The sequence below is a fragment of the Bombina bombina genome, chromosome 1, assembly GCF_027579735.1.
Source record: "Bombina bombina isolate aBomBom1 chromosome 1, aBomBom1.pri, whole genome shotgun sequence".
In the NCBI taxonomy this organism is placed as follows: Eukaryota; Metazoa; Chordata; class Amphibia; order Anura; family Bombinatoridae; genus Bombina; species Bombina bombina.
In genome coordinates this window covers 552621276-552648686 of record NC_069499.1, presented here as the reverse complement: position 1 = coordinate 552648686, position 27411 = coordinate 552621276, and the positions used below count along the sequence as shown (strand labels likewise).

The 27411-nt window shown below is 43.0% G+C and overlaps 1 protein-coding gene across 1 annotated transcript in view; it reads left to right on the top strand.

The window, feature by feature from the left end:
* Positions 1-27411, top strand: part of LOC128645612 (aldehyde oxidase 1-like) — a 365796-nt gene that overhangs the window by 291499 nt on the left and 46886 nt on the right. The window contains exons 28-29 of the mRNA XM_053698719.1: positions 12859-12987; positions 14448-14522. Coding sequence (XP_053554694.1) covers positions 12859-12987; positions 14448-14522 — 204 coding nt within the window. The remainder of the gene's footprint in view (positions 1-12858; positions 12988-14447; positions 14523-27411) is intronic.

The following is a 27411-nucleotide window of genomic DNA, read 5'->3' as shown; positions in this document are numbered from 1 at the left end:
TCTGATGTCTGATACCCGATGTCTGATACCTGATGTCTGACGTCTGATACCTGATGTCTGACGTCTGATACCTGATGTCTGACGTCTGAGACCTGACGTCTGATACCTGACGTCTGATGGCTGACGTCTGATACCTGACGTCTGATACCTGATGTCTGACGTCTGACGTCTGATACCTGATGTCTGACGTCTGATACCTGATGTTTGACGTCTGATACCTGATGTCTGACGTCTGATACCTGACGTCTGATACCTGACGTCTGACGTCTGATACTTGACATCTGACGTCTGATACCTGACTTCTGATACCTGACGTCTGACGTCTGATACCTGACGTCTGATACCTGATGTCTGACGTCTGATACCTGACGTCTGATACCTGACGTCTGATGTCTGATACCTGACGTCTGATACCTGGCGTCTGACGTCTGATACCTGACGTCTGATACCTAGCGTCTGACGTCTGATACCTGACGTCTGATACCTGACGTCTGACGTCTGATACCTGACGTCTGATACCTGACGTCTGATACCTGACGTCTGATACCTGATGTCTGATACCTAATGTCTGACGTCTGATACCTGATGTCTGATACCTGACGTCTGATACCTGACGTCTGACGTCTGATACCTGACGTCTGATACCTGACGTCTGATACCTGACGTCTGATACCTGACGTCTGACGTCTGATGTCTGATACCCGATGTCTGATACCTGATGTCTGACGTCTGATACCTGATGTCTGACGTCTGATACCTGATGTTTGACGTCTGAGACCTGACGTCTGATACCTGACGTCTGATGTCTGACGTCTGATACCTGACGTCTGATACCTGATGTCTGACGTCTGACATCTGATACCTGATGTCTGACGTCTGATACCTGATGTTTGACGTCTGATACCTGATGTCTGACGTCTGATACCTGACGTCTGATACCTGACGTCTGACGTCTGATACTTGACATCTGACGTCTGATACCTGACTTCTGATACCTGACGTCTGACGTCTGATACCTGACGTCTGATACCTGATGTCTGACGTCTGATACCTGACGTCTGATACCCGACGTCTGACGTCTGATACCCGACGTCTGATACCCGTCGTCTAACGTCTGATACCCGACTTCTGATACCCGACGTCTGATACCCGAAGTCTGACGTCTGATACCCGACGTCTGATACCCGACGTCTGACGTCTGATACCCGACGTCTGATACCCAACGTCTGATACCCAACGTCTGATACCCGACGTCTGACATCTGATACCTGACGTCTGATACCTGACGTCTGATACCCGACGTCTGACGTCTGATACCTGACGTCTGATACCCGACGTCTGACGTCTGATACCTGACGTCTGATACCCGACGTCTGACGTCTGATACCTGACGTCTGATACCCGACGTCTGACGTCTGATACCTGACGTCTGATACCTGACGTCTGACGTCTGATACCTGACGTCTGATACCTGACGTCTGACGTCTGATACTTGACGTCTGATACCTGACGTCTGACATCTGATACCTGACGTCTGATACTTGACGTCTGATACCTGACGTCTGACGTCTGATACCTGACGTCTGACGTCTGATACCCGACGTCTGATATCCGACGTCCGACATCTGATACCTGACGTCTGATACCCGACGTCTGACGTCTGATACCTGACGTCTGATACCCGACGTCTGACATCTGATACCTGACTGATACCTGACGTCTGATACCTGACGTCTGACGTCTGATACCTAACGTCTGATACCCGACGTCTGACATCTGATACCTGACGTCTGATACCTGATGTCTGACGTCTGATACCTGACGTCTGATACCTGACGTCTGACGTCTGATACCTGACGTCTGATACCTGACGTCTGATACCTGATGTCTGATACCTAATGTCTGACGTCTGATACCTGATGTCTGATACCTGACGTCTGATACCTGACGTCTGACGTCTGATACCTGACGTCTGATACCTGACGTCTGATACCTGACGTCTGATACCTGACGTCTGACGTCTGATGTCTGATACCCGTTGTCTGATACCTGATGTCTGACGTCTGATACCTGATGTCTGACGTCTGATACCTGATGTCTGACGTCTGAGACCTGACGTCTGATACCTGACGTCTGATGGCTGACGTCTGATACCTGACGTCTGATACCTGATGTCTGACGTCTGACGTCTGATACCTGATGTCTGACGTCTGATACCTGATGTTTGACGTCTGATACCTGATGTCTGACGTCTGATACCTGACGTCTGATACCTGACGTCTGACGTCTGATACTTGACATCTGACGTCTGATACCTGACTTCTGATACCTGACGTCTGACGTCTGATACCTGACGTCTGATACCTGATGTCTGACGTCTGATACCTGACGTCTGATACCTGACGTCTGATGTCTGATACCTGACGTCTGATACCTGGCGTCTGACGTCTGATACCTGACGTCTGATACCTAGCGTCTGACGTCTGATACCTGACGTCTGATACCTGACGTCTGACGTCTGATACCTGACGTCTGATACCTGACGTCTGATACCTGACGTCTGATACCTGATGTCTGATACCTAATGTCTGACGTCTGATACCTGATGTCTGATACCTGACGTCTGATACCTGACGTCTGACGTCTGATACCTGACGTCTGATACCTGACGTCTGATACCTGACGTCTGATACCTGACGTCTGACGTCTGATGTCTGATACCCGATGTCTGATACCTGATGTCTGACGTCTGATACCTGATGTCTGACGTCTGATACCTGATGTTTGACGTCTGAGACCTGACGTCTGATACCTGACGTCTGATGTCTGACGTCTGATACCTGACGTCTGATACCTGATGTCTGACGTCTGACATCTGATACCTGATGTCTGACGTCTGATACCTGATGTTTGACGTCTGATACCTGATGTCTGACGTCTGATACCTGACGTCTGATACCTGACGTCTGACGTCTGATACGTGACGTCTGAAGGCTGAGAGCTGACTTCTGAAACCTGACGTCTGACGTCTGATACCTGACGTCTGATACCTGATGTCTGACGTCTGATACCTGACGTCTGATACCTGACGTCTGATGTCTGATACCTGACGTCTGATACCTGGCGTCTGACGTCTGATACCTGACGTCTGATACCTAGCGTCTGACGTCTGATACCTGACGTCTGATACCTGATGTCTGATTCCTGACGTCTGATGTCTGACGTCTGATACCTGACGTCTGATGCCTGATGTCTGATACCTGACGTCTGACGTCTGATACCTGACGTCTGATACCTGATGTCTGACGTCTGATACCTGATGTCTGACATCTGATACCTGATGTCTGACGTCTGATACCTGATGTCTGACGTCTGATACCTGACGTCTGATACCTGATGTCTGACGTCTGATAGCTGACGTCTGATACCTGTCTGATGTCTGACGTCTGATACCTGACGTCTGATACCTGACGTCTGATACCTGACGTCTGATACCTGACGTCTGACGTCTGATACCTGACGTCTGATGTCTGATGTCTGATACCTGATGTCTGACGTCTGATACCTGATGTCTGATACCTGATGTCTGACGTCTGATACCTGACGTCTGACATCTGATACCTGACGTCTGATACTTGACGTCTGATACCTGACGTCTGACGTCTGATACCTGACGTCTGACGTCTGATACCCGACGTCTGATACCCGACGTCCGACATCTGATACCTGACGTCTGATACCCGACGTCTGACGTCTGATACCCGACGTCTGACATCTGATACCTGACTAATACCTGACGTCTGATACCCGACGTCTGACGTCTGATACCTAACGTCTGATACCCGACGTCTGACATCTGATACCTGACGTCTGATACCTGATGTCTGACGTCTGATACCTGACGTCTGACGTCTGATACCTGACGTCTGATACCTGACGTCTGATACCTGATGTCTGATACCTAATGTCTGACGTCTGATACCTGATGTCTGATACCTGACGTCTGATACCTGACGTCTGACGTCTGATACCTGACGTCTGATACCTGACGTCTGATACCTGACGTCTGATACCTGACGTCTGACGTCTGATGTCTGATACCCGATGTCTGATACCTGATGTCTGACGTCTGATACCTGATGTCTGACGTCTGATACCTGATGTCTGACGTCTGAGACCTGACGTCTGATACCTGACGTCTGATGGCTGACGTCTGATACCTGACGTCTGATACCTGAGGTCTGACGTCTGACGTCTGATACCTGATGTCTGACGTCTGATACCTGATGTTTGACGTCTGATACCTGATGTCTGACGTCTGATACCTGACGTCTGATACCTGACGTCTGACGTCTGATACTTGACATCTGACGTCTGATACCTGACTTCTGATACCTGACGTCTGACGTCTGATACCTGACGTCTGATACCTGATGTCTGACGTCTGATACCTGACGTCTGATACCTGACGTCTGATGTCTGATACCTGACGTCTGATACCTGGCGTCTGACGTCTGATACCTGACGTCTGATACCTAGCGTCTGACGTCTGATACCTGACGTCTGATACCTGACGTCTGACGTCTGATACCTGACGTCTGATACCTGACGTCTGATACCTGACGTCTGATACCTGATGTCTGATACCTAATGTCTGACGTCTGATACCTGATGTCTGATACCTGACGTCTGATACCTGACGTCTGACGTCTGATACCTGACGTCTGATACCTGACGTCTGATACCTGACGTCTGATACCTGACGTCTGACGTCTGATGTCTGATACCCGATGTCTGATACCTGATGTCTGACGTCTGATACCTGATGTCTGACGTCTGATACCTGATGTTTGACGTCTGAGACCTGACGTCTGATACCTGACGTCTGATGTCTGACGTCTGATACCTGACGTCTGATACCTGATGTCTGACGTCTGACATCTGATACCTGATGTCTGACGTCTGATACCTGATGTTTGACGTCTGATACCTGATGTCTGACGTCTGATACCTGACGTCTGATACCTGACGTCTGACGTCTGATACTTGACATCTGACGTCTGATACCTGACTTCTGATACCTGACGTCTGACGTCTGATACCTGACGTCTGATACCTGATGTCTGACGTCTGATACCTGACGTCTGATACCTGACGTCTGATGTCTGATACCTGACGTCTGATACCTGTCGTCTGACGTCTGATACCTGACGTCTGATACCTAGCGTCTGACGTCTGATACCTGACGTCTGATACCTGATGTCTGATTCCTGACGTCTGATGTCTGACGTCTGATACCTGACGTCTGATGCCTGATGTCTGATACCTGACGTCTGACGTCTGATACCTGACGTCTGATACCTGATGTCTGACGTCTGATACCTGATGTCTGACATCTGATACCTGATGTCTGACGTCTGATACCTGATGTCTGACGTCTGATACCTGACGTCTGATACCTGATGTCTGACGTCTGATACCTGACGTCTGATACCTGTCTGATGTCTGACGTCTGATACCTGACGTCTGATACCTGACGTCTGATACCTGACGTCTGATACCTGACGTCTGACGTCTGATACCTGACGTCTGATGTCTGATGTGTGATACCTGATGTCTGACGTCTGATACCTGATGTCTGATACCTGATGTCTGACGTCTGATACCTGATGTCTGATACCTGACGTCTGATACCTGACGTCTGATACCTGACGTCTGATACCTGACGTCTGATACCTGATGTCTGATACCTAATGTCTGACGTCTGATACCTGATGTCTGATACCTGAGGTCTGACGTCTGATACCTGACGTCTGATACCTGACGTCTGACGTCTGATACCTGACGTCTGATACCTGACGTCTGATACCTGACGTCTGATACCTGACGTCTGATACCTGATGTCTGACGTCTGATACCTGATGTCTGACGTCTGAGACCTGACGTCTGATACCTGACGTCTGATGTCTGACGTCTGATACCTGACGTCTGATACCTGATGTCTGACGTCTGACGTCTGATGTCTGACGTCTGATACCTGATGTTTGACGTCTGATACCTGATGTCTGACGTCTGATGTCTGACGTCTGATGTCTGACGTCTGATACCTGACGTCTGATACCTGATGTCTGATGCCTGACGTCTGATGTCTGACGTCTGATACCTGACGTCTGATGCCTGATGTCTGATACCTGACGTCTGACGTCTGATACCTGACGTCTGATACCTGATGTCTGACGTCTGATACCTGATGTCTGACGTCTGATACCTGATGTCTGACGTCTGATACCTGACGTCTGATACCTGACGTCTGATACCTGATGTCTGACGTCTGATACCTGACGTCTGATACCTGATGTCTGACGTCTGATACCTGACGTCTGATACCTGATGTCTGATGTCTGACGTCTGATACCTGACGTCTGATGCCTGACGTCTGATACCTGACGTCTGATACCTGACGTCTGACGTCTGATACCTGACGTCTGATGTCTGATACCTGATGTCTGATGTCTGACGTCTGATACCTGATGTCTGATACCTGATGTCTGACGTCTGATACCTGACGTCTGATACCTGACGTCTGATACCTGATGTCTGACGTCTGATACCTGATGTCTGACGTCTGATGTCTGACGTCTGATACCTGACGTCTGATACCTGACGTCTGATACCTGATGTCTGACGTCTGATACCTGATGTCAGACGTCTGAGACCTGACGTCTGATGTCTGACATCTGATACCTGATGTCTGACATCTGATACCTGATGTCTGACGTCTGATGTCTGACGTCTGATACCTGACGTCTGATACCTGACGTCTGATACCTGATGTCTGACGTCTGATACCTGATGTCTGACGTCTGATACCTGATACCTGATGTCTGATACCTGACGTCTGATGTCTGATACCTGACGTCTGATACCTGACGTCTGATGTCTAACGTCTGATACTTGATACCTGACGTCTGATGCCTGACGTCTGATACCTGATGTCTGATGTCTGACGTCTGATACCTGACGTCTGATACCTGATGTCTGACGTCTGACGTCTGATGTCTGACGTCTGATACCTGATGTTTGACGTCTGATACCTGATGTCTGACGTCTGATGTCTGACGTCTGATGTCTGACGTCTGATACCTGACGTCTGATACCTGATGTCTGATGCCTGACGTCTGATGTCTGACGTCTGATACCTGACGTCTGATGCCTGATGTCTGATACCTGACGTCTGACGTCTGATACCTGACGTCTGATACCTGATGTCTGACGTCTGATACCTGATGTCTGACGTCTGATACCTGATGTCTGACGTCTGATACCTGACGTCTGATACCTGACGTCTGATACCTGATGTCTGACGTCTGATACCTGACGTCTGATACCTGATGTCTGATACCTGATGTCTGACGTCTGATACCTGACGTCTGATACCTGATGTCTGATGTCTGACGTCTGATGCCTGACGTCTGATACCTGACGTCTGATACCTGACGTCTGACGTCTGATACCTGACGTCTGATGTCTGATACCTGATGTCTGATGTCTGACGTCTGATACCTGATGTCTGATACCTGATGTCTGACGTCTGATACCTGACGTCTGATACCTGACGTCTGATACCTGATGTCTGATGTCTGATGTCTGAGACCTGACGTCTGATACCTGACGTCTGATGTCTGACGTCTGATACCTGATGTCTGACGTCTGATGTCTGATGTCAGATGTCTGAGACCTGACGTCTGATGTCTGACATCTGATACCTGATGTCTGACGTCTGATACCTGATGTCTGACGTCTGATGTCTGACGTCTGATACCTGATGTCTGATACCTGACGTCTGATACCTGATGTCTGACGTCTGATACCTGATGTCTGACGTCTGATACCTGATACCTGATGTCTGATACCTGACGTCTGATGTCTGATACCTGACGTCTGATACCTGACGTCTGATGTCTGACGTCTGATACCTGATACCTGACGTCTGATGCCTGACGTCTGATACCTGATGTCTGATACCTGACGTCTGATACCTGACGTCTGATACCTGACATCTGACGTCTGATACCTGACGTCTGATACCTGACGTCTGATACCTGATGTCTGACACCTAATACCTGATGTCTGACACCTGATACCTGATGTCTGACACCTGATACCTGACGTCTGATGTCTGACGTCTGATGTCTGACGTCTGATACTTGACGTCTGATACCTGATGTCTGATACCTGATGTCTGACACCTGATACCTGATGTCTGACACCTGATACCTGATGTCTGACGTCTGATACCTGATGTCAGATGTCTGAGACCTGACGTCTGATGTCTGACATCTGATACCTGATGTCTGACGTCTGATACCTGATGTCTGACGTCTGATGTCTGACGTCTGATACCTGACGTCTGATACCTGACGTCTGATACCTGATGTCTGACGTCTGATACCTGATGTCTGACGTCTGATACCTGATACCTGATGTCTGATACCTGACGTCTGATGTCTGATACCTGACGTCTGATACCTGACGTCTGATGTCTGACGTCTAATACCTGATACCTGACGTCTGATGCCTGACGTCTGATACCTGATGTCTGATACCTGACGTCTGATACCTGACGTCTGATACCTGACATCTGACGTCTGATACCTGACGTCTGATACCTGACGTCTGATACCTGATGTCTGACACCTAATACCTGATGTCTGACACCTGATACCTGATGTCTGACACCTGATACCTGACGTCTGATGTCTGACGTCTGATGTCTGACGTCTGATACCTGACGTCTGATACCTGATGTCTGATACCTGATGTCTGACACCTGATACCTGATGTCTGACACCTGATACCTGATGTCTGACGTCTGATGTCTGACGTCTGATACCTGACATCTGATACCTGACGTCTGATACCTGACGTCTGACGTCTGATACCTGACGTCTGACGTCTGATACCTGACTTCTGATACTTGACGTCTGATACCTGCCGTCTGACGTCTGATACCTGACGTCTGACGTCTGATACCCGACGTCTGATACCCGACGTCCGACATCTGATACCTGACGTCTGATACCCGACGTCTGACGTCTGATACCTGACGTCTGATACCCGACGTCTGACATCTGATACCTGACTGATACCTGACGTCTGATACCTGACGTCTGACGTCTGATACCTGACGTCTGATACCCGACGTCTGACATCTGATACCTGACGTCTGATACCTGATGTCTGACGTCTGATACCTGACGTCTGATACCTGACGTCTGACGTCTGATACCTGACGTCTGATACCTGACGTCTGACGTCTGATACCTGATGTCTGATACCTAATGTCTGACGTCTGATACGTGATGTCAGATACCTGACGTCTGATACCTGACGTCTGATGTCTGACGTCTGACGTCTGATACCTGACGTCTGATACCTGACGTCTGACGTCTGATACCTGACATCTGATACCTGACGTCTGATACCTGATGTCTGACACCTAATACCTGATGTCTGACACCTGATACCTGATGTCTGACACCTGATACCTGATGTCTGACACCTGATACCTGACGTCTGATGTCTGACGTCTGATGTCTGACGTCTGATACCTGACGTCTGATACCTGATGTCTGATACCAGATGTCTGACACCTGATACCTGATGTCTGACACCTGATACCTGATGTCTGACGTCTGATACCTGACGTCTGATACCTGACATCTGATACCTGATGTCTGACGTCTGATGTCTGTCGTCTGATACCTGACGTCTGATACCTGACGTCTGATACCTGACGTCTGATACCTGACGTCTGATACCTGACGTCTGACGTCTGATACCTGACGTCTGACGTCTGATACCTGACGTCTGACGTCTGATACCTGACGTCTGATACTTGACGTCTGACGTCTGATACCTGACGTCTGACGTCTGACGTCTGATACCCGACGTCTGATACCCAACGTCCGACATCTGATACCTGACGTCTGATACCTGATGTCTGACGTCTGATACCTGACGTCTGATACCTGACGTCTGATACCTGACGTCTGATACCTGACGTCTGATACCTGACGTCTGATACCTGATGTCTGATACCTAATGTCTGACGTCTGATACCTGATGTCAGATACCTGACGTCTGATACCTGACGTCTGATACCTGACGTCTGACGTCTGATACCTGACGTCTGATACCTGATGTCTGATACCTGACGTCTGATACCTGACGTCTGATACCTGACGTCTGATGTCTGATACCTGATGTCTGATACCTGATGTCTGACGTCTGATACCTGATGTCTGACGTCTGAGACCTGACGTCTGATACCTGACGTCTGATGTCTGACGTCTGATACCTGACGTCTGATACCTGATGTCTGACGTCTGATACCTGATGTCTGACGTCTGATACCTGATGTTTGACGTCTGATACCTGATGTCTGACGTCTGATGTCTGACGTCTGATACCTGACGTCTGATACCTGACGTCTGATACCTGACGTATGATACCTGAAGTCTGACGTCTGATACCTGACGTCTGATACCTGACGTCTGAAGTCTGATACTTGACATCTGACGTCTGATACCTGACTTCTGATACCTGACGTCTGACGTCTGATACCTGACGTCTGATACCTGACGTCTGATACCTGACGTCTGATACCTGACGTCTGACGTCTGATACCTGACGTCTGATACCTGACGTCTGATGTCTGATACCTGACGTATGATACCTGGCGTCTGACGTCTGATACCTGACGTCTGATACCTAGCGTCTGATGTCTGATACCTGACGTCTGATACCTGATGTCTGATGCCTGACGTCTGATGTCTGACGTCTGATACCTGACGTCTGATGCCTGATGTCTGATACCTGACGTCTGACGTCTGATACCTGACGTCTGATACCTGATGTCTGACGTCTGATACCTGATGTCTGACGTCTGATACCTGACGTCTGATACCTTACGTCTGATACCTGATGTCTGACGTCTGATACCTGACGTCTGATACCTGATGTCTGATACCTGATGTCTGACGTCTGATACCTGACGTCTGATACCTGATGTCTGATGTCTGACGTCTGATACCTGACGTCTGATGCCTGACGTCTGATACCTGACGTCTGACGTCTGATACCTGACGTCTGATGTCTGATACCTGATGTCTGACGTCTGATACCTGATGTCTGATACCTGATGTCTGACGTCTGATACCTGACGTCTGATACCTGACGTCTGATACCTGATGTCTGATACCTGATGTCTGATGTCTGACGTCTGATACCTGATGTCTGACGTCTGATACCTGATGTCTGATACCTGATGTCTGACGTCTGAGACCTGACGTCTGATACCTGACGTCTGATACCTGACGTCTGATACCTGATGTCTGATACCTGACGTCTGATACCTGACGTCTGATGTCTGACGTCTGATACCTGACGTCTGATACCTGACGTCTGACACCTGACGTCTGATACCTGATGTCTGACGTCTGATACCTGACGTTTGACGTCTGATACCTGACGTCTGATACCTGATGTCTGACACCTAATACCTGATGTCTGACACCTGATACCTGATGTCTGACACCTGATACCTGACGTCTGATGTCTGATGTCTGACGTCTGATACCTGATGTCTGACACCTGATACCTGATGTCTGACACCTGATACCTGACGTCTGACGTCTGATGTCTGACGTCTGATACCTGACGTCTGATACCTGATGTCTGACGTCTGATGTCTGACGTCTGATGTCTGACGTCTGATGTCTGACGTCTGATACCTGACGTCTGATACCTGACGTCTGACGTCTGATACCTGACGTCTGACGTCTGATACCTGACGTCTGACGTCTGATACCTGACGTCTGACGTCTGATACCTGATGTCTGACGTCTGATACCTGATGTCTGACGTCTGATACCTGATGTCTGACGTCTGATACCTGATGTCTGATACCTGATGTCTGATACCTGACGTCTGATACCTGATGTCTGACGTCTGATACCTGATGTCTGATACCTGATGTCTGACGTCTGATACCTGATGTCTGACGTCTGATACCTGATGTCTGACGTCTGATACCTGATGTCTGACGTCTGATACCTGATGTCTGACGTCTGATACCTGATGTCTGACGTCTGATACCTGATGTCTGACGTCTGATACCTGATGTCTGACGTCTGATACCTGATGTCTGACGTCTGACACCTGATGTCTGACGTCTGACACCTGATGTCTGACGTCTGACACCTGATGTCTGACACCTGATGTCTGATGCTTGACTCCTGATGTCTGACACCTGATTCCTGATGTCTGACACCTGATTCCTGATGTCTGACACCTGATTCCTGATGTCTGACACCTGATTCCTGATGTCTGATAACTGAGGTACAATGGAGTTTTCAGGGAGGTAGCATAGAGTTTTAGAGGATGGAGGAGGGAGTTTTACAGGAGGGGGGGAGAAAGGAGGGAGTTTTGCAGGAGGGAGCATGGAGTTTTAAAGGAGGGAGGAAGGAGTATTGGAGGAGGGAGCAAGGATGTCCTATAATGGACACCATACTTTTGGGGTTTACTAATCTATAACATTTAGCAATTGTTTCACTCATCTATTGGATGGCTATAGGTTAATTGTTAATTTAAGGAATATATTTGCCAAGATTGGAGGTGAAATCACTTGTACATGTGTCAGATAGATCCTATTGCCTTTAAGATTTTACAGATGTACCCTACAGCTTCATACAAGTTAAACATATAAGCTTTAATTTACTTGATATGTATCATATATAGACAATATAAACTGCTTAATGTATTCCCTCACCATATAATGCTTAAATCCTTTAACAGATTGCCAGTCGGGAACTAAAAATACCAATGTCCTACATTTTTATCAATGAAAACAGCACAGCAACTATTCCCAACTCTATTCCATCTGCTGGTTCTATTGGCACTGATGTCTATGGGCTAGCAGTCAAGGTAATTACTAGCACTTAGTAGCATGTATGCCACAGATTGTTGTATCAACACTTATGCAAACTCACTCTATACTACATACCTCAAAGCTGATCTTAAACCAGTACAAATGTATGAATAGCCATAAGGGGGCAGATTGGTACAGGACTCTGTACATTTACAGGATACTGTGAAGACCTTTTGATAAAGAAGAATGGGGGACAACTTAGTGCTCTCCCCATATCAGGGTAGCTCTGTAGTTCACGGGACAGGACTACTACTGTGCAAAAAATAAATGCCTATGCCTTGATTACAAGTGGAGCACTAGTAGAGCAGGATGTGCCATCATTTTAATTATAGCGCACAATCTGGAATTAAAAGTCAATGGTAAAAAAGGTTTAAAGGGACATAAAACCCCAAATTTATCTTTCATGATTCAGATAGAACATACAATTTTAAACAACTTTACAATTTACTTCTATTACCAAATTTTCTTTGTTTACTTGTTATCCTTTATTGATAATGTGGGAAGGTAAGTTCATGAGTGTGCACGTGCCTGCAGTACTATATGGCAGCAGTTTTGCAACAACGTTATACATTAGCGAGAGCACTAGATGGCAGCACTGTTTTCTGTCATGTAAAACTCCAGACAAGTGCACGCTACCTATCATAGGTATCTCTTCAACAAAGAATAACATGAGAAGGAAGCACATCTGATAATATAAGTACATTAGAAACTTTTTTTAAATTGTATACTCTGGGGCCTATCTATCAAGCTCTGTACGGAGAAACATCAGTTATGAAGCAGCGGTCTAAAGACCGCTGCTCCCTAACCCTCTCCACCTGCTCCGATGAGGCGGACAGGAATCGCCAGATCCCAGATCGGATTGATTGACACCTCCCTGCTGGTGGCCGATTGGCCGCAAGTCTGCAGGGGGCGGCGTTGCACCAGCAGCTCACAAGAGCTGCTGGTGCAATGCTGAATACGGAGAGCTTATTGCTCTCCGCATTCAGAGAGGTATGTTGGACCTGATCCGCACTGTCGGATCAGGTCCGACAGACACTTTATAAATAGGCCTCTCTGTCTGACTGATCAAAGAAAATGTTTGGGTTTCATGTCCCTTTAATAGAATGTTAACACAGCGAACAGTTTTTTAGTGTGCTCTATCATTTCAATGAATAGCACAAGGTATGTTATAATTGCTCATAATATAAGTGGTAGGTTAAGTGTTGCACAATCTATAACTTTTGTTTACCTGTAATTTCTGATGTCTTTATAATTAGTCAAATAATATTCCATATTAATCTGAATTCTACTTTTGCATCATATCAACTTCTAGTTAAGGCATTTCTACCAATAAATAAATAACAAAAAGAAAAAATATATATTGTCTTTGCATTTTCTAGTAGACACTGTTATATTTATGGCTTAGTTTAGGAAGTTATTGGCTATATTCCTTATTATTATTTTTTTTTTCTTTCAGAGAGCATGTGAGACTCTTTATCAGAGGTTAGAGCCATTTATTAACCAGAATCCAAATGGCAAATGGGAAGAGTGGGTAAGCATCATTTTCTGAAATATAATTAAAACATTTTTATATTGTTCAATTTCTAAAGTTTATGGGGCACGAGTGAAAAAAAAAAAGGTACAACAAATACATTATATATATATATATATATGTGTGTGTGTGTGTGTGTGTGTGACTAAATGTGTGTGTGTGGGTATATATATATATATATATATATGTATATGTGTGTGTGTGTGTGTGTGTGTTTGTGTATATACATGTGTATTTATGTATTCATTTATATATATATATATATATATACACATGTATACACACACATATATATATATATATATATATATATATATATATATATATATATATATATATATATGTCTGGGGTTGTTGTTTCTCTTGTTCAGAGAAGAATTGCCTGGTATTTCGGTGCTGGACTGTCATTGGTCAGGGTAAGACTGATATGCTACAGGATATATTTTCTCTGTGAAAAGGCATAGTGTGCTAAAAGTGTATGCACCCTGAGTGGCAATGAAAATGAACAGGCATGGAAGTTATTCTAGCTTGTGTTCTGTCTCAGCTGAGTGCGTCTCTCTCTCTCTTTTTATATTTATGTAAATTACTCTTGGGTCTTCCTAAGAGTAATGGGGAAACCAGACGTGGACTCCTTGCACACATGCCCTTAGAGAGATGCAACTGCACCTCACTGACTAGGCCTACAAAAGCCCGAAACGATTGTCTGGGGTTGTTGTTTCTCTTGTTCAGAGAAGAATTGCCTGGTATTTCATTGCTGGACTGTCCATATAATGAAGGGCACTCTCAGGCTTTTTAGAAGCAAATTAGTATTAATTTATTGATCGTGTCACAAAAACATAGTCAACGTTTCGGCCCTCAGTTGGGCCTTCATCAGGACATTAACGGTCTGAAAAAAACAAAAAACAAAACTAATATATTATATGCTAATGTGAAAAACCAACAGGATCACCCATCACCAACCTATACATGCAATGTAAAAAAAAAAAAAGTGATAAAAGCATAATTTGAAGAATTCCACAATATGCCGCAAAGCACCAAGTCAGAAACAACCAACAATGATGGTTTTCATATACACCTACACCTAAAAATCGTTGCAGGCCACACCATCATTTACTAATAAATAAATCCACAAACCTCATAGATAAGCTCTGAAGGGATATACCACAGACCAATGGGATATGTGGGAGATATATGTACAAGTATTCCCAGATGTCATAATGTGTTCATAGAAAACGGCAACTCAGAGTATAGGAGTATAGAGGAACAGTCAATCAGAAAACACATAACATCGTAGGCTATAATCATATGTCAATCATAAACTCAAGCAGAGTATGTACAAAGCCAATGTATATATATGTATCAAAGTACAAGCTATCCAATAGCTAGCCATAGCCATAGAACCTATAGCAGTTACTTTAAACTCAGCCTCATAGCGTATCACAGCAGCGCGGAAGATCCGACGCTAATCGGGTGAATAACTCAGCATTGGAAACAACAAGTGTACAAACAAGTAATAACTCAAATAGATGTAATCCGAACGGTTCCCAGCATGTAAATAAATCTACACCACAGATGCACAAGTCTAAGCGCCATGACTCCCGATGTTGCAATACTGGCACTGACACCAATCGCAATGATTCTACAAAAGACCCACCCACTGGGGCGGAGCAGAGAAGCAACGTATGGTTGTATACTGTGAACATATATACACTATCTGGCATCGTACAATGCGCTAACCAATTAAAATATATGCATTCGTGCACTCGCCGCTGCAGACTCAGCAATAGCTACTTGTCACAAACAACAGAACACAATCGTTCATGCTACGAACGCAAGTGCCACTTTAACAGCTAAATAGTGATACAGACCAGAGCTACAAGTTAAAGACGCACAAATTCTATCTAACAGCGCATAGTCACCATTCAATGTCAATGTATGAAGCCTCAGCCGAAGTTTCCCTGATAGCACCAGTGCACAAACACCATCAGAACATGTGTTCATATTACGGACACATCTAGCAATAACCAACCGTACATTAATGCAGACCAGAGATACAAAGGATATTGCAGAGTATAGAGGTTACAAAAGCTGCGGAACATCAAAAAATACCAGATAAATTTAAGGGGCTTGGGGTAGCAACTCACCAGAGTTCAGCTGTGCTGAATAGTTCCCAATCCAACAGAAAAGACGTATAGTGTAATAATGAGAGGCGGCAGCATTTAAACCAGAGCACACCTGTGCTAGCAGATCCGGTAGGTTAATTACAAAACGCACCTACCAATGATGAAAGGGCTTATGTCAGCCTATCAGTACAGGGGGTACAACACCACTCAATAGCTCATTCAGACTAAATGTGTCCTTATGCTAAATAAACTAAAGTAAAAATAAAACAGAATGTCAAAAAAACAAACCACATCCAATACACAAGTTATCTCAGATAGCGGGATATAGACTTACCCAGATGTAACAACAGACAGTCCACTGAAGTAATCCCAAATATGAAATGAAAGCATAATCATGTAGACAAAAAAATAGCATGAAATAACTCATGCTAATATAAAGCAAGAATGAGACAATAATAGCACAGAAAAAGTGGTGATCACCACAACACCAAAACGGGCCAGGTCACGAAGCAGCCCAACAAGAGCTGCATTCAATCAAGATCAAATATACTGCAGAATAAATAAAAAGACAACAATACCCTACAAAACCATGGCAGAAAGATATTGCTAATACCCAATGACGTTATCTAGAGCAAATCTGCATAGCGTTGGTGAGGGTGACCCAACAATACAACTTCACACAACAGCAAAATAATAATTAAAAAGAAAAATATATATATAAAAAAAATATATAAAAAACAAATACATAGACAATACAAACAAATGAAAAGAAGAACACGAACAAAACATCAGGCTGATCAAAAGAACACAGAATAGTCCAAGTGGGTATTGAGCCCGTGGGGGCTAAGTGTGCCGAATCTGTAAATCGATTTTGATTCACATCGCAATAGTTCATAATTTCTGTCACCCCCAATCCTTAAAGGTGTGACCGTGTCGATCAGCATTGCCCTCAATGTGGCAATGGGATGGTTGAAATCCAAAAAGTGTCTAGCGATAGGTTGTTCTGCTTGACCATCTTTTAAGGCAGCTCTTATGGCTTTTTTGTGGTTTGCAAGTCTCTCCCTAATGGTGGTACTGGTCTTACCTACGTAATAGCGGTCACATGGACAGGACAGAAAGTAAGCAACATACTGTGATGTACAAGTAAGCCTATGCCTGATTGTATACATTTTTGTAGACCCTGGATGGTGAAATTTTTGGCCAGTAATTAACGTACTGCAAGTAACGCAGCTGCCACATTTATAGCAGCCAGGTTTTGATTTGGCTAGCCATGTTTTATTGCTGCGCCATGGGTCAGTTTTCATTAGCAGTGTTTTCAAACTTGAGCCACTCCTGTGAACCACTCTAGGTGGGGCACACTCGCCAAACGGAAGTGTCCGGTCTTCTTTCATAAGATGCCAGTTACTTCTAATTGTCTTCACTATCTGCTTGGTTACTGGAGTGTAGCCAGTGATGAAGTTAATGGTGGTACCTGCCTCTGGATTAGTGTTCATATTCTTTCTCTTCAATAATGAAGATTGGTTATAACATTCAACATTGTTCAGAATTTCCAAAATTAACTTGGAACTGTATCCACGTTCCAGGAATTTTTTCTTCATACTGTCCAATTGGATGTCCCTCTTGGGTTGTTCTGAGTTGTTATGAATGACCCTCATGAATTGCAATTTAATGATACCCCTCTTAAGTTGCATAGGGTTATAACTACTACTTAAGAGCAGTGTGTTGCGGTCTGTGGGTTTTGAATACAAGGTGGTTCTCAGTTGGCACCCATTTTCCACTTGTGTTTTGTAAATGCACAGATCCAAAAAATGAATTATAGTGGGATCACATTCACTCTTGAGGACTATTGAGTCTTCAGCTGTATTTAATTTATGAATCCATTGAGTTAATTCAGATTGTGTGCCCCCCCAGATGACCAACAGGTCGTCAATATACCTGCAATACAGAAGTACATGGGGCTCCCTTTCCTTGAAGATGTGCAGGCTCTCGAACCAAGCCATAAATAGGTTGGTATATGCCGGAGCCAGACTAGATCCCATGGCGGTTCCCACCAATTGGAAATAATGACTATCTTCAAACCTAAAGTAGTTGTGTCGAAGACATAAAGAAAGCCAGTCCAGGAGGACCTCAACAGGGGGACCGTCATATGAGCGGCTAGCTAATAAAGCTTGTCTAGTAGCCTCGATCCCTAGCTGGTGGGGAATCACAGTGTAAAGGCTGTTGACGTCTAAGGTTACCAGTATACATTCACCTGGGAAAACCTGATCTTGTAACATAGTACTTCCTTTAAGGACCCTTTAGATAGGAAACTTTAATCTTATCTAAGGAAAGCTTATTTATATTCTGGCTATCTTCTCAGGCCTGCCATTTCTATGGCTGATGTTGCAGTTGCATCAACTTTTTGGTTGGAAAGTTTAGCGCAACAGGAAATGGATCCTGATTTGTCTAGCATTGTTTGCTTGCTTCAACATGCTAATTATTTTATCTGTGATGCCATTATTGATATAATCAAAATTGATGTTAAATCTAAGTCTTTAGCTATTTTAGCTAGAAGAGCTTTGTGGCTCAAATATTGGAATGCGGACATGGTATCTAAGTCTAGATTACTATCTCTTTCTTTCCAAGGTAATAATTTATTTGGTTCTCAGTTGGATTCAATTATTTCAACTGTCACTGGGGAAGGGAGTTTTTTTTTTTGCCTCAGGATAAAAGACCTAAGGGTAAATCTAAAGCTTCTAACTGTTTTTGTTCCTTTCGATAAAATAAGGAACAGAAACCCAATCCTTCCCCCAAACAATCTAGTTCCATTTGGAAACCTTCTTCAAGTTGGAGTAAATCCAAGCCATTTAAGAAACCAAAGCCAGCCCCCAAGTCTGCATGAAGGTGTGGCCCTCATTCCAGCTCAGCTGGTAGGGGGCATAGTTAGATTCTTCCAAAGTATTTGGGCAGATTCTGTCCAAAATCAATGGATTCAGAGTATTGTCTCTCAAGGGTACCAAGTAGGATTCAGAGTAAGCCCTCCTGTGAGAAGATTTTTTCTCTCATGCATTTCAGCAAATCCAGTAAAGGCTCAGGCTTTTCTGAAGGGTGTTTCAGACCTGGAGCTTTCAGGGGTAATCATACCAGTTCTGTTTCAGGAGCAGGGTCTAGGGTTTTATTCAAATCTATTCATTGACCCAAAGAAAGAAAATTCATTCAGGCCAGTTCTGGATCTGAAAATTTTGAATCATTTTGTAAGTGTGCCAACTTTCAAAATGGTGACTATAAGGACTATTCTGCCTTTTGTTCAGCAAGGCCATTATATGTCCACAATAGACTTACAGGATGCATATGTTCATATTCTGATTCATCCAGACCACTATCAGTTTCTGAGACTCTCTTTTCTAGACAAGCATTACCAATTTGTCGCTCTTCCATTTGGCCTAGCGACAGCTCCAAGAATCTTTTCAAAGGTTCTCTGTGCCCTACTCTCTGTAATCAGAGAACGAGGTATTGTGGTGTTTCTTATTTGGACGATATCTTGGTACTAGCTCAGTCTTTACATTCTGCAGAATCTCACATGAATTAACAAGTGTTGTTTCTTCAAAGACATGGTTGGAGAGGTGTCAATCAACCCGATCGTAGCAAGGAGGTGTCAATCAACCCGATTGTACTCGATCGGGTTGAATTGTGGCGTTTCCTGCTCAGAGCAGGCGGACAGGATTATGGTGCAGCAATCTTTGGACCGCTGCTTCATAACTGCTGTTTCTGGCAAGCCAGAAGACTCGCCAGAAACAAGAACCTACAAGCTCCACACGGAGCTTGATAAATTGGCCTCTTTCTCTGCTATCCTGCCTTCTAATAAACATAAAAGTTCTTTTAAAACTTCTCATAAAGTTGATGACATTTCAAATGACAACATACTGAATTATCCTCCTCTAATGAGGATCTATCTGATTCAGAATATCCTACCTCAGATATTGACACTGACAAATCTACTTATTTATTTAAAATGGAGTATATTCGTTCCTTGTTAAAAGAGGTGTTGATTATGTTGGATATTGAGGAAACTAGTCCTCCTGATACTAAAACTAGTAAACGTTTAAATTCATTTTATGAACCTCCTGTGGTTACTCCACATGTTTTTCCAGTTCCTGATGCTATTTCTGATATGATTTCTAAGGAATTCAATAGGCCTGGTACTTCTTGTATCCCTTATTCAAGGTTTAAAAAATAGTATCCTATGTATGTAGCAGTTAGATTGGAGTTTTGGGAAAAGATCCCCAAAGTTGATGGAGCTATTTCTACTCTTGCCAAACGTACTACTATTCCTATGGAAGATAGTACTTCCTTTAAGGACCCTTTAGATATGAAACTTGAATCTTATCTAAGGAAAGCTTATTTATATTCTGGCTATCTTCTCAAGCCTGCCATTTCTATGGCTGGAAAGTTTAGCGCAACAGGAAATGGATCCTGATTTGTCTAGCATTGTTCGCTTGCTTCAACATGCTAATCATTTTATCTGTGATGCCATTTTTTATATCATTAAAATTGATGTTAAATCTATGTCTTTAGCTATTTTAGCTAGAAGAGCTTTGGATTCAATTATTTCAACTGTCACTGGGGGGAGGGAGTTTTTTTTGCCTCAGGATAAAAGACCTAAGGGTAAATCTGAAGCTTCCCCCAAAGAATCTAGTTCCAATTGGAAACCTTCTTCAAGTTGGAGTAAATCCAAGCCATTTAAGAAACCAAAGCCAGCACCCAAGTCTGCATGAAGGTGTGGCCCTCATTCCAGCTCAGGTAGGGGGCAGATTAAGATTCTTCCAAAGCATTTGGGCAGATTCTGTCCAAAATCAATGGATTCAGAGTATTGTCTCTCAAGGGTACCAAATAGGATTCAGAGTAAGCCCTCCTGTGAGAAGATTTTTTCTCTCATGCATCCCAGCAAATCCAGTAAAGGCTCAGGCTTTTCTGAAGGGTGTTTCAGACCTGGATCTTTTAGGGGTAATCATACCAGTTCCGTTTCAGGAGCAGGGTCTAGGGCCAGTTCTGGATCTGAAAATTTTGAATTATTTTGTAAGTGTGCCAACTTTCAAAATGGTGACTATAAGGACTATTCTGCCTTTTGTTCAGCAAGGGCATTATGTGTCCACGATAGACTTACAGGATGCATATGTTCCGATTCATCCAGACCACTATCAGTTTCTGAGACTCTCTTTTCTAGACAAGCATTACCAATTTGTCGCTCTTCCATTTGGCCTAGCGACAGCTCCAAGAATCTTTTCAAATGTTCTCGGTGCCCTACTCTCTGTAATCATAGAATGAGGTATTGTGGTGTTTCTTATTTGGACGATATCTTGGTACTAGCTCAGTCTTTACATTCTGCAGAATCTCACATGTATTAACAAGTGTTGTTTCTTCAAAGACATGGTTGGAGGATCAATTTACCAAAAAAGTTCCTTGATTCCTCAGACAAGGGTCACCTTTTTAGGTTTCCAGATAGATTCAGTGTCCATGACTCTGTCTCTAACAGACAAGAGACAGTTAAAATTGGTTTCAGCTTGTCGGAACCTTCATCACACAGCGCAGAGGAGCACATCACGCTTATTATAGCTATTACTCAGCAGCAGGGCCGCTCGCAACTGGAGATGGTAAGCACCATTAGCGTTACTTATTTTGGGGGTAAGCAGGTACAAGAGCTGAGTTGAATTGATTACCTTACCTGTCTACTACTTGTTATTATTCCCATGAGAGCAAATAGGCAGCATATAGCTCAGTGAGCAGGGCTATCATGATGTGTTTATGGAATGGATTGAGAACATATATGACTGTCTGACTCAGAGATGTTTTGAGGGAATCATATGGTTTTCTGGCTATATATATATATATATATATATATATTGTGTGTGTATGCATATATATATATACATGTACCTATATGTAAATGAATATATATATATATATGTAGATGGCGGATTAGAATTCCTGTATTATTTAATTTTACTATATCAAGCACTTATTGTGATTTCATTTAGACCAGGGTTGAATATCATTTCAGTGTTTATATTATAGATGTGTAGATATAGATGTAGTATCACTGTGTGATTTGCTATGCAGCACGATCACTGTCTGATTTGCTATTCAGCACTACCAGTGTTTGATTTGAATTTAGCCACCAATCAGCAAGCTCTACCCAGGTGCTGAACCTAAATTGGGCTGGCTCCTAAGCTTACATTCCACTTTTCAAATACAGATACCAAGAGAACAAAGAAAATTGATAATAGCAGTTCATTAGAATGTTGCTTAAAATATCATGGTCTATCTGAACCATGATAGAAAAATTTGGGTTTCATATCCCTTTAACTAGCAATGGGATGGTATGTAATTGGGGGGGGGGGGCGGCAAAATGTATCCTTGCCTGTGTGGCCAAAAATCCTAGCACCGGCCTTATGTCCTAACTGACCATGCTATAATTTCTTTAGATATTGAGCCTAGACCTGTACCGACCGAAGCAATAAGCAATTTATATTTCCCTAAACACTTAATCAATAATATACCATTCCAAAACTGGTTGCGACATAAGTGGCAGGAATATAGTGAAGATAATTATTTATATGTAGATAAACCGGAAATCTTTTGGGAAGCTGCAAAAGCATATTTTAGAGGCGAGATCAAATCCTATATGATAATAGCTAAAAAGAAGTTTAGAGCATGGGAACTTCAATTGGCAAACACAGTTATGAATGCCTAAAGAAAATATATACAGGTGAAACTCGAAAAATTAGAATATCGTGCAAAAGTTAATTTATTTCATTAATGCAACTTAAAAGGTGAAACTAATATATGAGATAGACTTATTACACGCCAAGCAAGATAGTTCAAGCCGTGATCTGTCATAATTGTGATGATTATGGCTTACAGCTCATGAAAACCCCAAATCCACAATCTCAGAAAATTAGAATATTGTGAAAAGGTGCAATATTCTACGCTCAAAATGTCCCACTCTAATCAGCTAATTAAGCCATAACACCTGCAAAGGATTCCAGAGCCTTTAAATGGTCTCTCATTCTGGTTTAGTAGGAATCACAATCATAGGAAAGACTGCTGACCTGACAGTTGTGCAAAACCATCATTGACACCCTCCATAAGGAGAGAAAGCCTCAAAAGGTAATTGCAAAAGAAGTTGGATGTTCACAAAGTGCTGTATCAAAGCCCATTAATAGAAAGTTATGTGAAAGAAAAAGGTGCACAAGCAGCAGGGATGACTGCAGCCTGAAAAGGATTGTCAGGAAAAGGCAATTCAAAAGTGTTGGGGACTTTCACAAGGAGTGGACTGAGGCTGGAGTCAGTGCCTCAAGAGCCACCACACACAGACGGATCCTGGACATGGGCTTCAAATGTCGTATTCCTCTTGTCAAGCCACTCCTGAACAACAAACAACGTCAGAAGGGTCTTACCTGGGCTAAAGAAAAACAGACCTGGTCTGTTGCTCAGTGGTCCAAAGTCCTCTTTTTTCTGATGAGAGCAAATTTTGCATCTCATTTGGAAACCAAGGACCCAGAGTATGGAGGAAGAATGGAGAGGCACACACTGCAAGATGTTTGAAGTCCAGTGTGAAGTTTCCACAGTCTGTGTTGATTTGGAAAGCCATGTCATCTGCTGGTGTCGGTCCACTGTGCTTCATTAAGTCCAGGGTCAACGCAGCCGTCTACCAGGAGATTTTGGAGCACTTCATGCTTCCTTCTTCAGATGAGCTCTATGGGGATGCTGACTTCATTTTCCAGTAGGACTTGGCACCTGCCCACACTGCCAAGAGCACCAAAACCTGGTTCAATGACCGTGGGATTACTGTGCTTGATTGGCCAGCAAACTCGCCTGACCTAAACCCCATAGAGAATCTATGGGGCATTGCCAAGAGAAAGATGAGAGACATGAGGCCGAACAATGCAGAAGAGCTGAAGGCCGCTTTTGAAGCATCCTGGTCTTCCATAACACCTCAGCAGTGCCACAGGCTGATAGCTTCCATGCCACGCCACATTAAGGCAGTGACATACAGTATGCATGCTTGTACTTTTCAGAGGTCCGATATTGTTCTATGTACAATCCTTGTTTTATTGATTGCATGTAATATTTAAATTTTCTGAGATTGCGGATTTGGGGTTTTCATGAGCTGTAAGCCATAATCATCACAATTATGACAAATCATGGCTTGCACTATCTTGCTTTGCATGTAATGAGTCTATCTCATATATTAGTTTCACCTTTTAAGTTGCATTAGTGAAATAAATTAACTTTTGCACAATATTCTCATTTTTCGAGTTTCACCTGTAAATACACCAATTAAAAAGTATTGGGACAAATACAAGATAGCTAGACAGATATTTTTTTCTGAACTCTAAAATGACCAACAAAGAGATCAGAATGAATGCATTGTATTCAGGGCGTTATGGTACATCTGCAAAATATTTAGCCAGACTTGATGAGGCCAGGAAAAATAATAATACTATTGGAAATAATATTGTAGGTGATAAAAAGTATACAGAGCTCACTGACATAAAAAGGGTTTTTATAATTATTATCAGAATATTTATACATCAAAAAAAATTGATCCAGATAATAACACGCTCTTTTGGAATAAGATTATCTGTCCCAAAGTTTCATTGGAGCAAGTAGAGCTAATAAATACTCCTATCATATTAGAGGAAGTTCTGGAAGCTATAGATGATGTAAGCTTGGCAAAGCCCATTGCCCGGACCAACTTCCTGCCGAATTTTATAGGATACTTAAAGGTGAGATTGCTAATACCCTTATACTTGTTTATTTAATGAGTATTATATCAAAAAAGCCCCAATTTCACGATTATTCTCAGTGTCAATTATTACTCTCATTGAAAAAAAAGATAAAAACCTGTTAGATCTTGGGTCATTTAGAACAAATTCTTTACTGAACACAGATTACAAATTACTTACCTTTATCATTGCCAATAGACTTAGAATCCCATTACAGGAATTTATTTTTGGAATAAGCTGCATAAGAATAAAGTATCACTTAAACAAGATTTTGCTATGGTTTTAATTGACACTGAGAAAGCTTTTGACTCAATAGTATGGGAACATCTTTATAACTCCCTGTCCAACTTTGGCTTCTCTGGAAATTTGATAACATTTAAGGCCATATACAACTTTCCTCTATCTTCTATTCTGGTTAATGGGAGTCAAACATCTTTTTTTAAATTAAAAAAAGGGACCAGGCAAAGCTGCTCTTTTTCCCCTCTCCTCTTTAATGTTGCCATAGAGCTGCTGGCAGTGTACCTTAGGCAAGATTTGCATGGAATTAGTTTGGGGCGTCAATTATGTATGCTCTCATTTAATGCAGACGATTTATTAATTTACTTCAAAAATACTAAAAAAAACATTTCAATAGTCCTTAAGATTTGTAATCTTTTTAGTTCAATCTAAGGGTATAAGGTAAACGCAGAAAAATCAGAAATATATGGGTACATAAAAATAAGGATAGCTTCACACAACACAATTTTGGAGAAGTAGAAAGATTTTTAATTTACATAGAGATCCCAATATGTGGTATAAACTTAACTACTCACTGTTTTTTTCATATATAATTCCCAAATTGCGTTGTTGGAGTCTTTTCCCTCTGTCATTAACAGCTAAAATAATGATTATTAAATCCATTTTCTTCCCTCAACTACTATACGATATGAACAATTTACCCCTATTTATTCTAGATAAGGATATTACGATTTTTAACGGGGAATGTGCTAAATTTCTTTGGAAAAAGAATAGACACATGCTCTCTATAGTCAGACTTTCTCAGCTTAAAGAATTAAGCCTTGCATTTCCGGATATCAGGTCATATAGCATTTCTATACTTGCACGGCATGGAGTGGACTGGCTCCTTTCAGCTAACTATTTAACCAATATAAAGATGGAGGAAAAGCTAATACAGCCTTTTTCACTTAAAGCTATTCTACATTGCCCACATACACAACTTCCTGGAAATATTAAAATAATGCCCAGTATTTACAATGTGGTTAAATCTTGGCAGCAACTTTGCTTATTATTAAAGATTCATTTTCACATATATGCTTTTTTACCAATTAGAGGTCATCCGGAATTCCAGCCTGGGTTTCAGTCCGAGGTATTTAATAGGTGGGCTAATAATGGTTTAACTATGGTAGTAAAAATTCTGGACGGGGAGCTTGGTATGAGAACTTTTCAGAGTATTGCCACTGAATACAATCTGCCTAATAAGAGTTTCTATGCATATCTTCAACTGCGACATTATATTCATAAGAAGATGCAGTTGGGACAGTGGTTGGAACAATTTGGTAAATTAGGTGACTACATTAATCTGTACAGGCACAGGAATCATTCAATCTCGTTATTATATAAAACTTTGTTGGCAAAACAAGATCATCTAAATTTGGAGTAGATATCTTTATATTGGATTAAGAATTTTGAAGATGTGGACCCTGATACAATTAGGTTGGGTATCAAGTGGATATGTGGTGCTCTCCTTTCTTCCTCTTGGAAGGAATCCCATTTAAAGCTTCTTAACAACACGTATATTACACTGAAAAGATTAGCGAGATGGACACAAGACCGTCAAGATTATTGTTATAAATGTCACTCTCCTGCAGCAGACCTACTTCATTGCTTTTGGTATTCTCCAAAAATAAGACAGCTATGGCAGAAAGTACATTTTTGGTTAAATAAAAATACAACGGATCATTTTGTTATAGAACAAAATTTATTTTCTTTCTATACCAG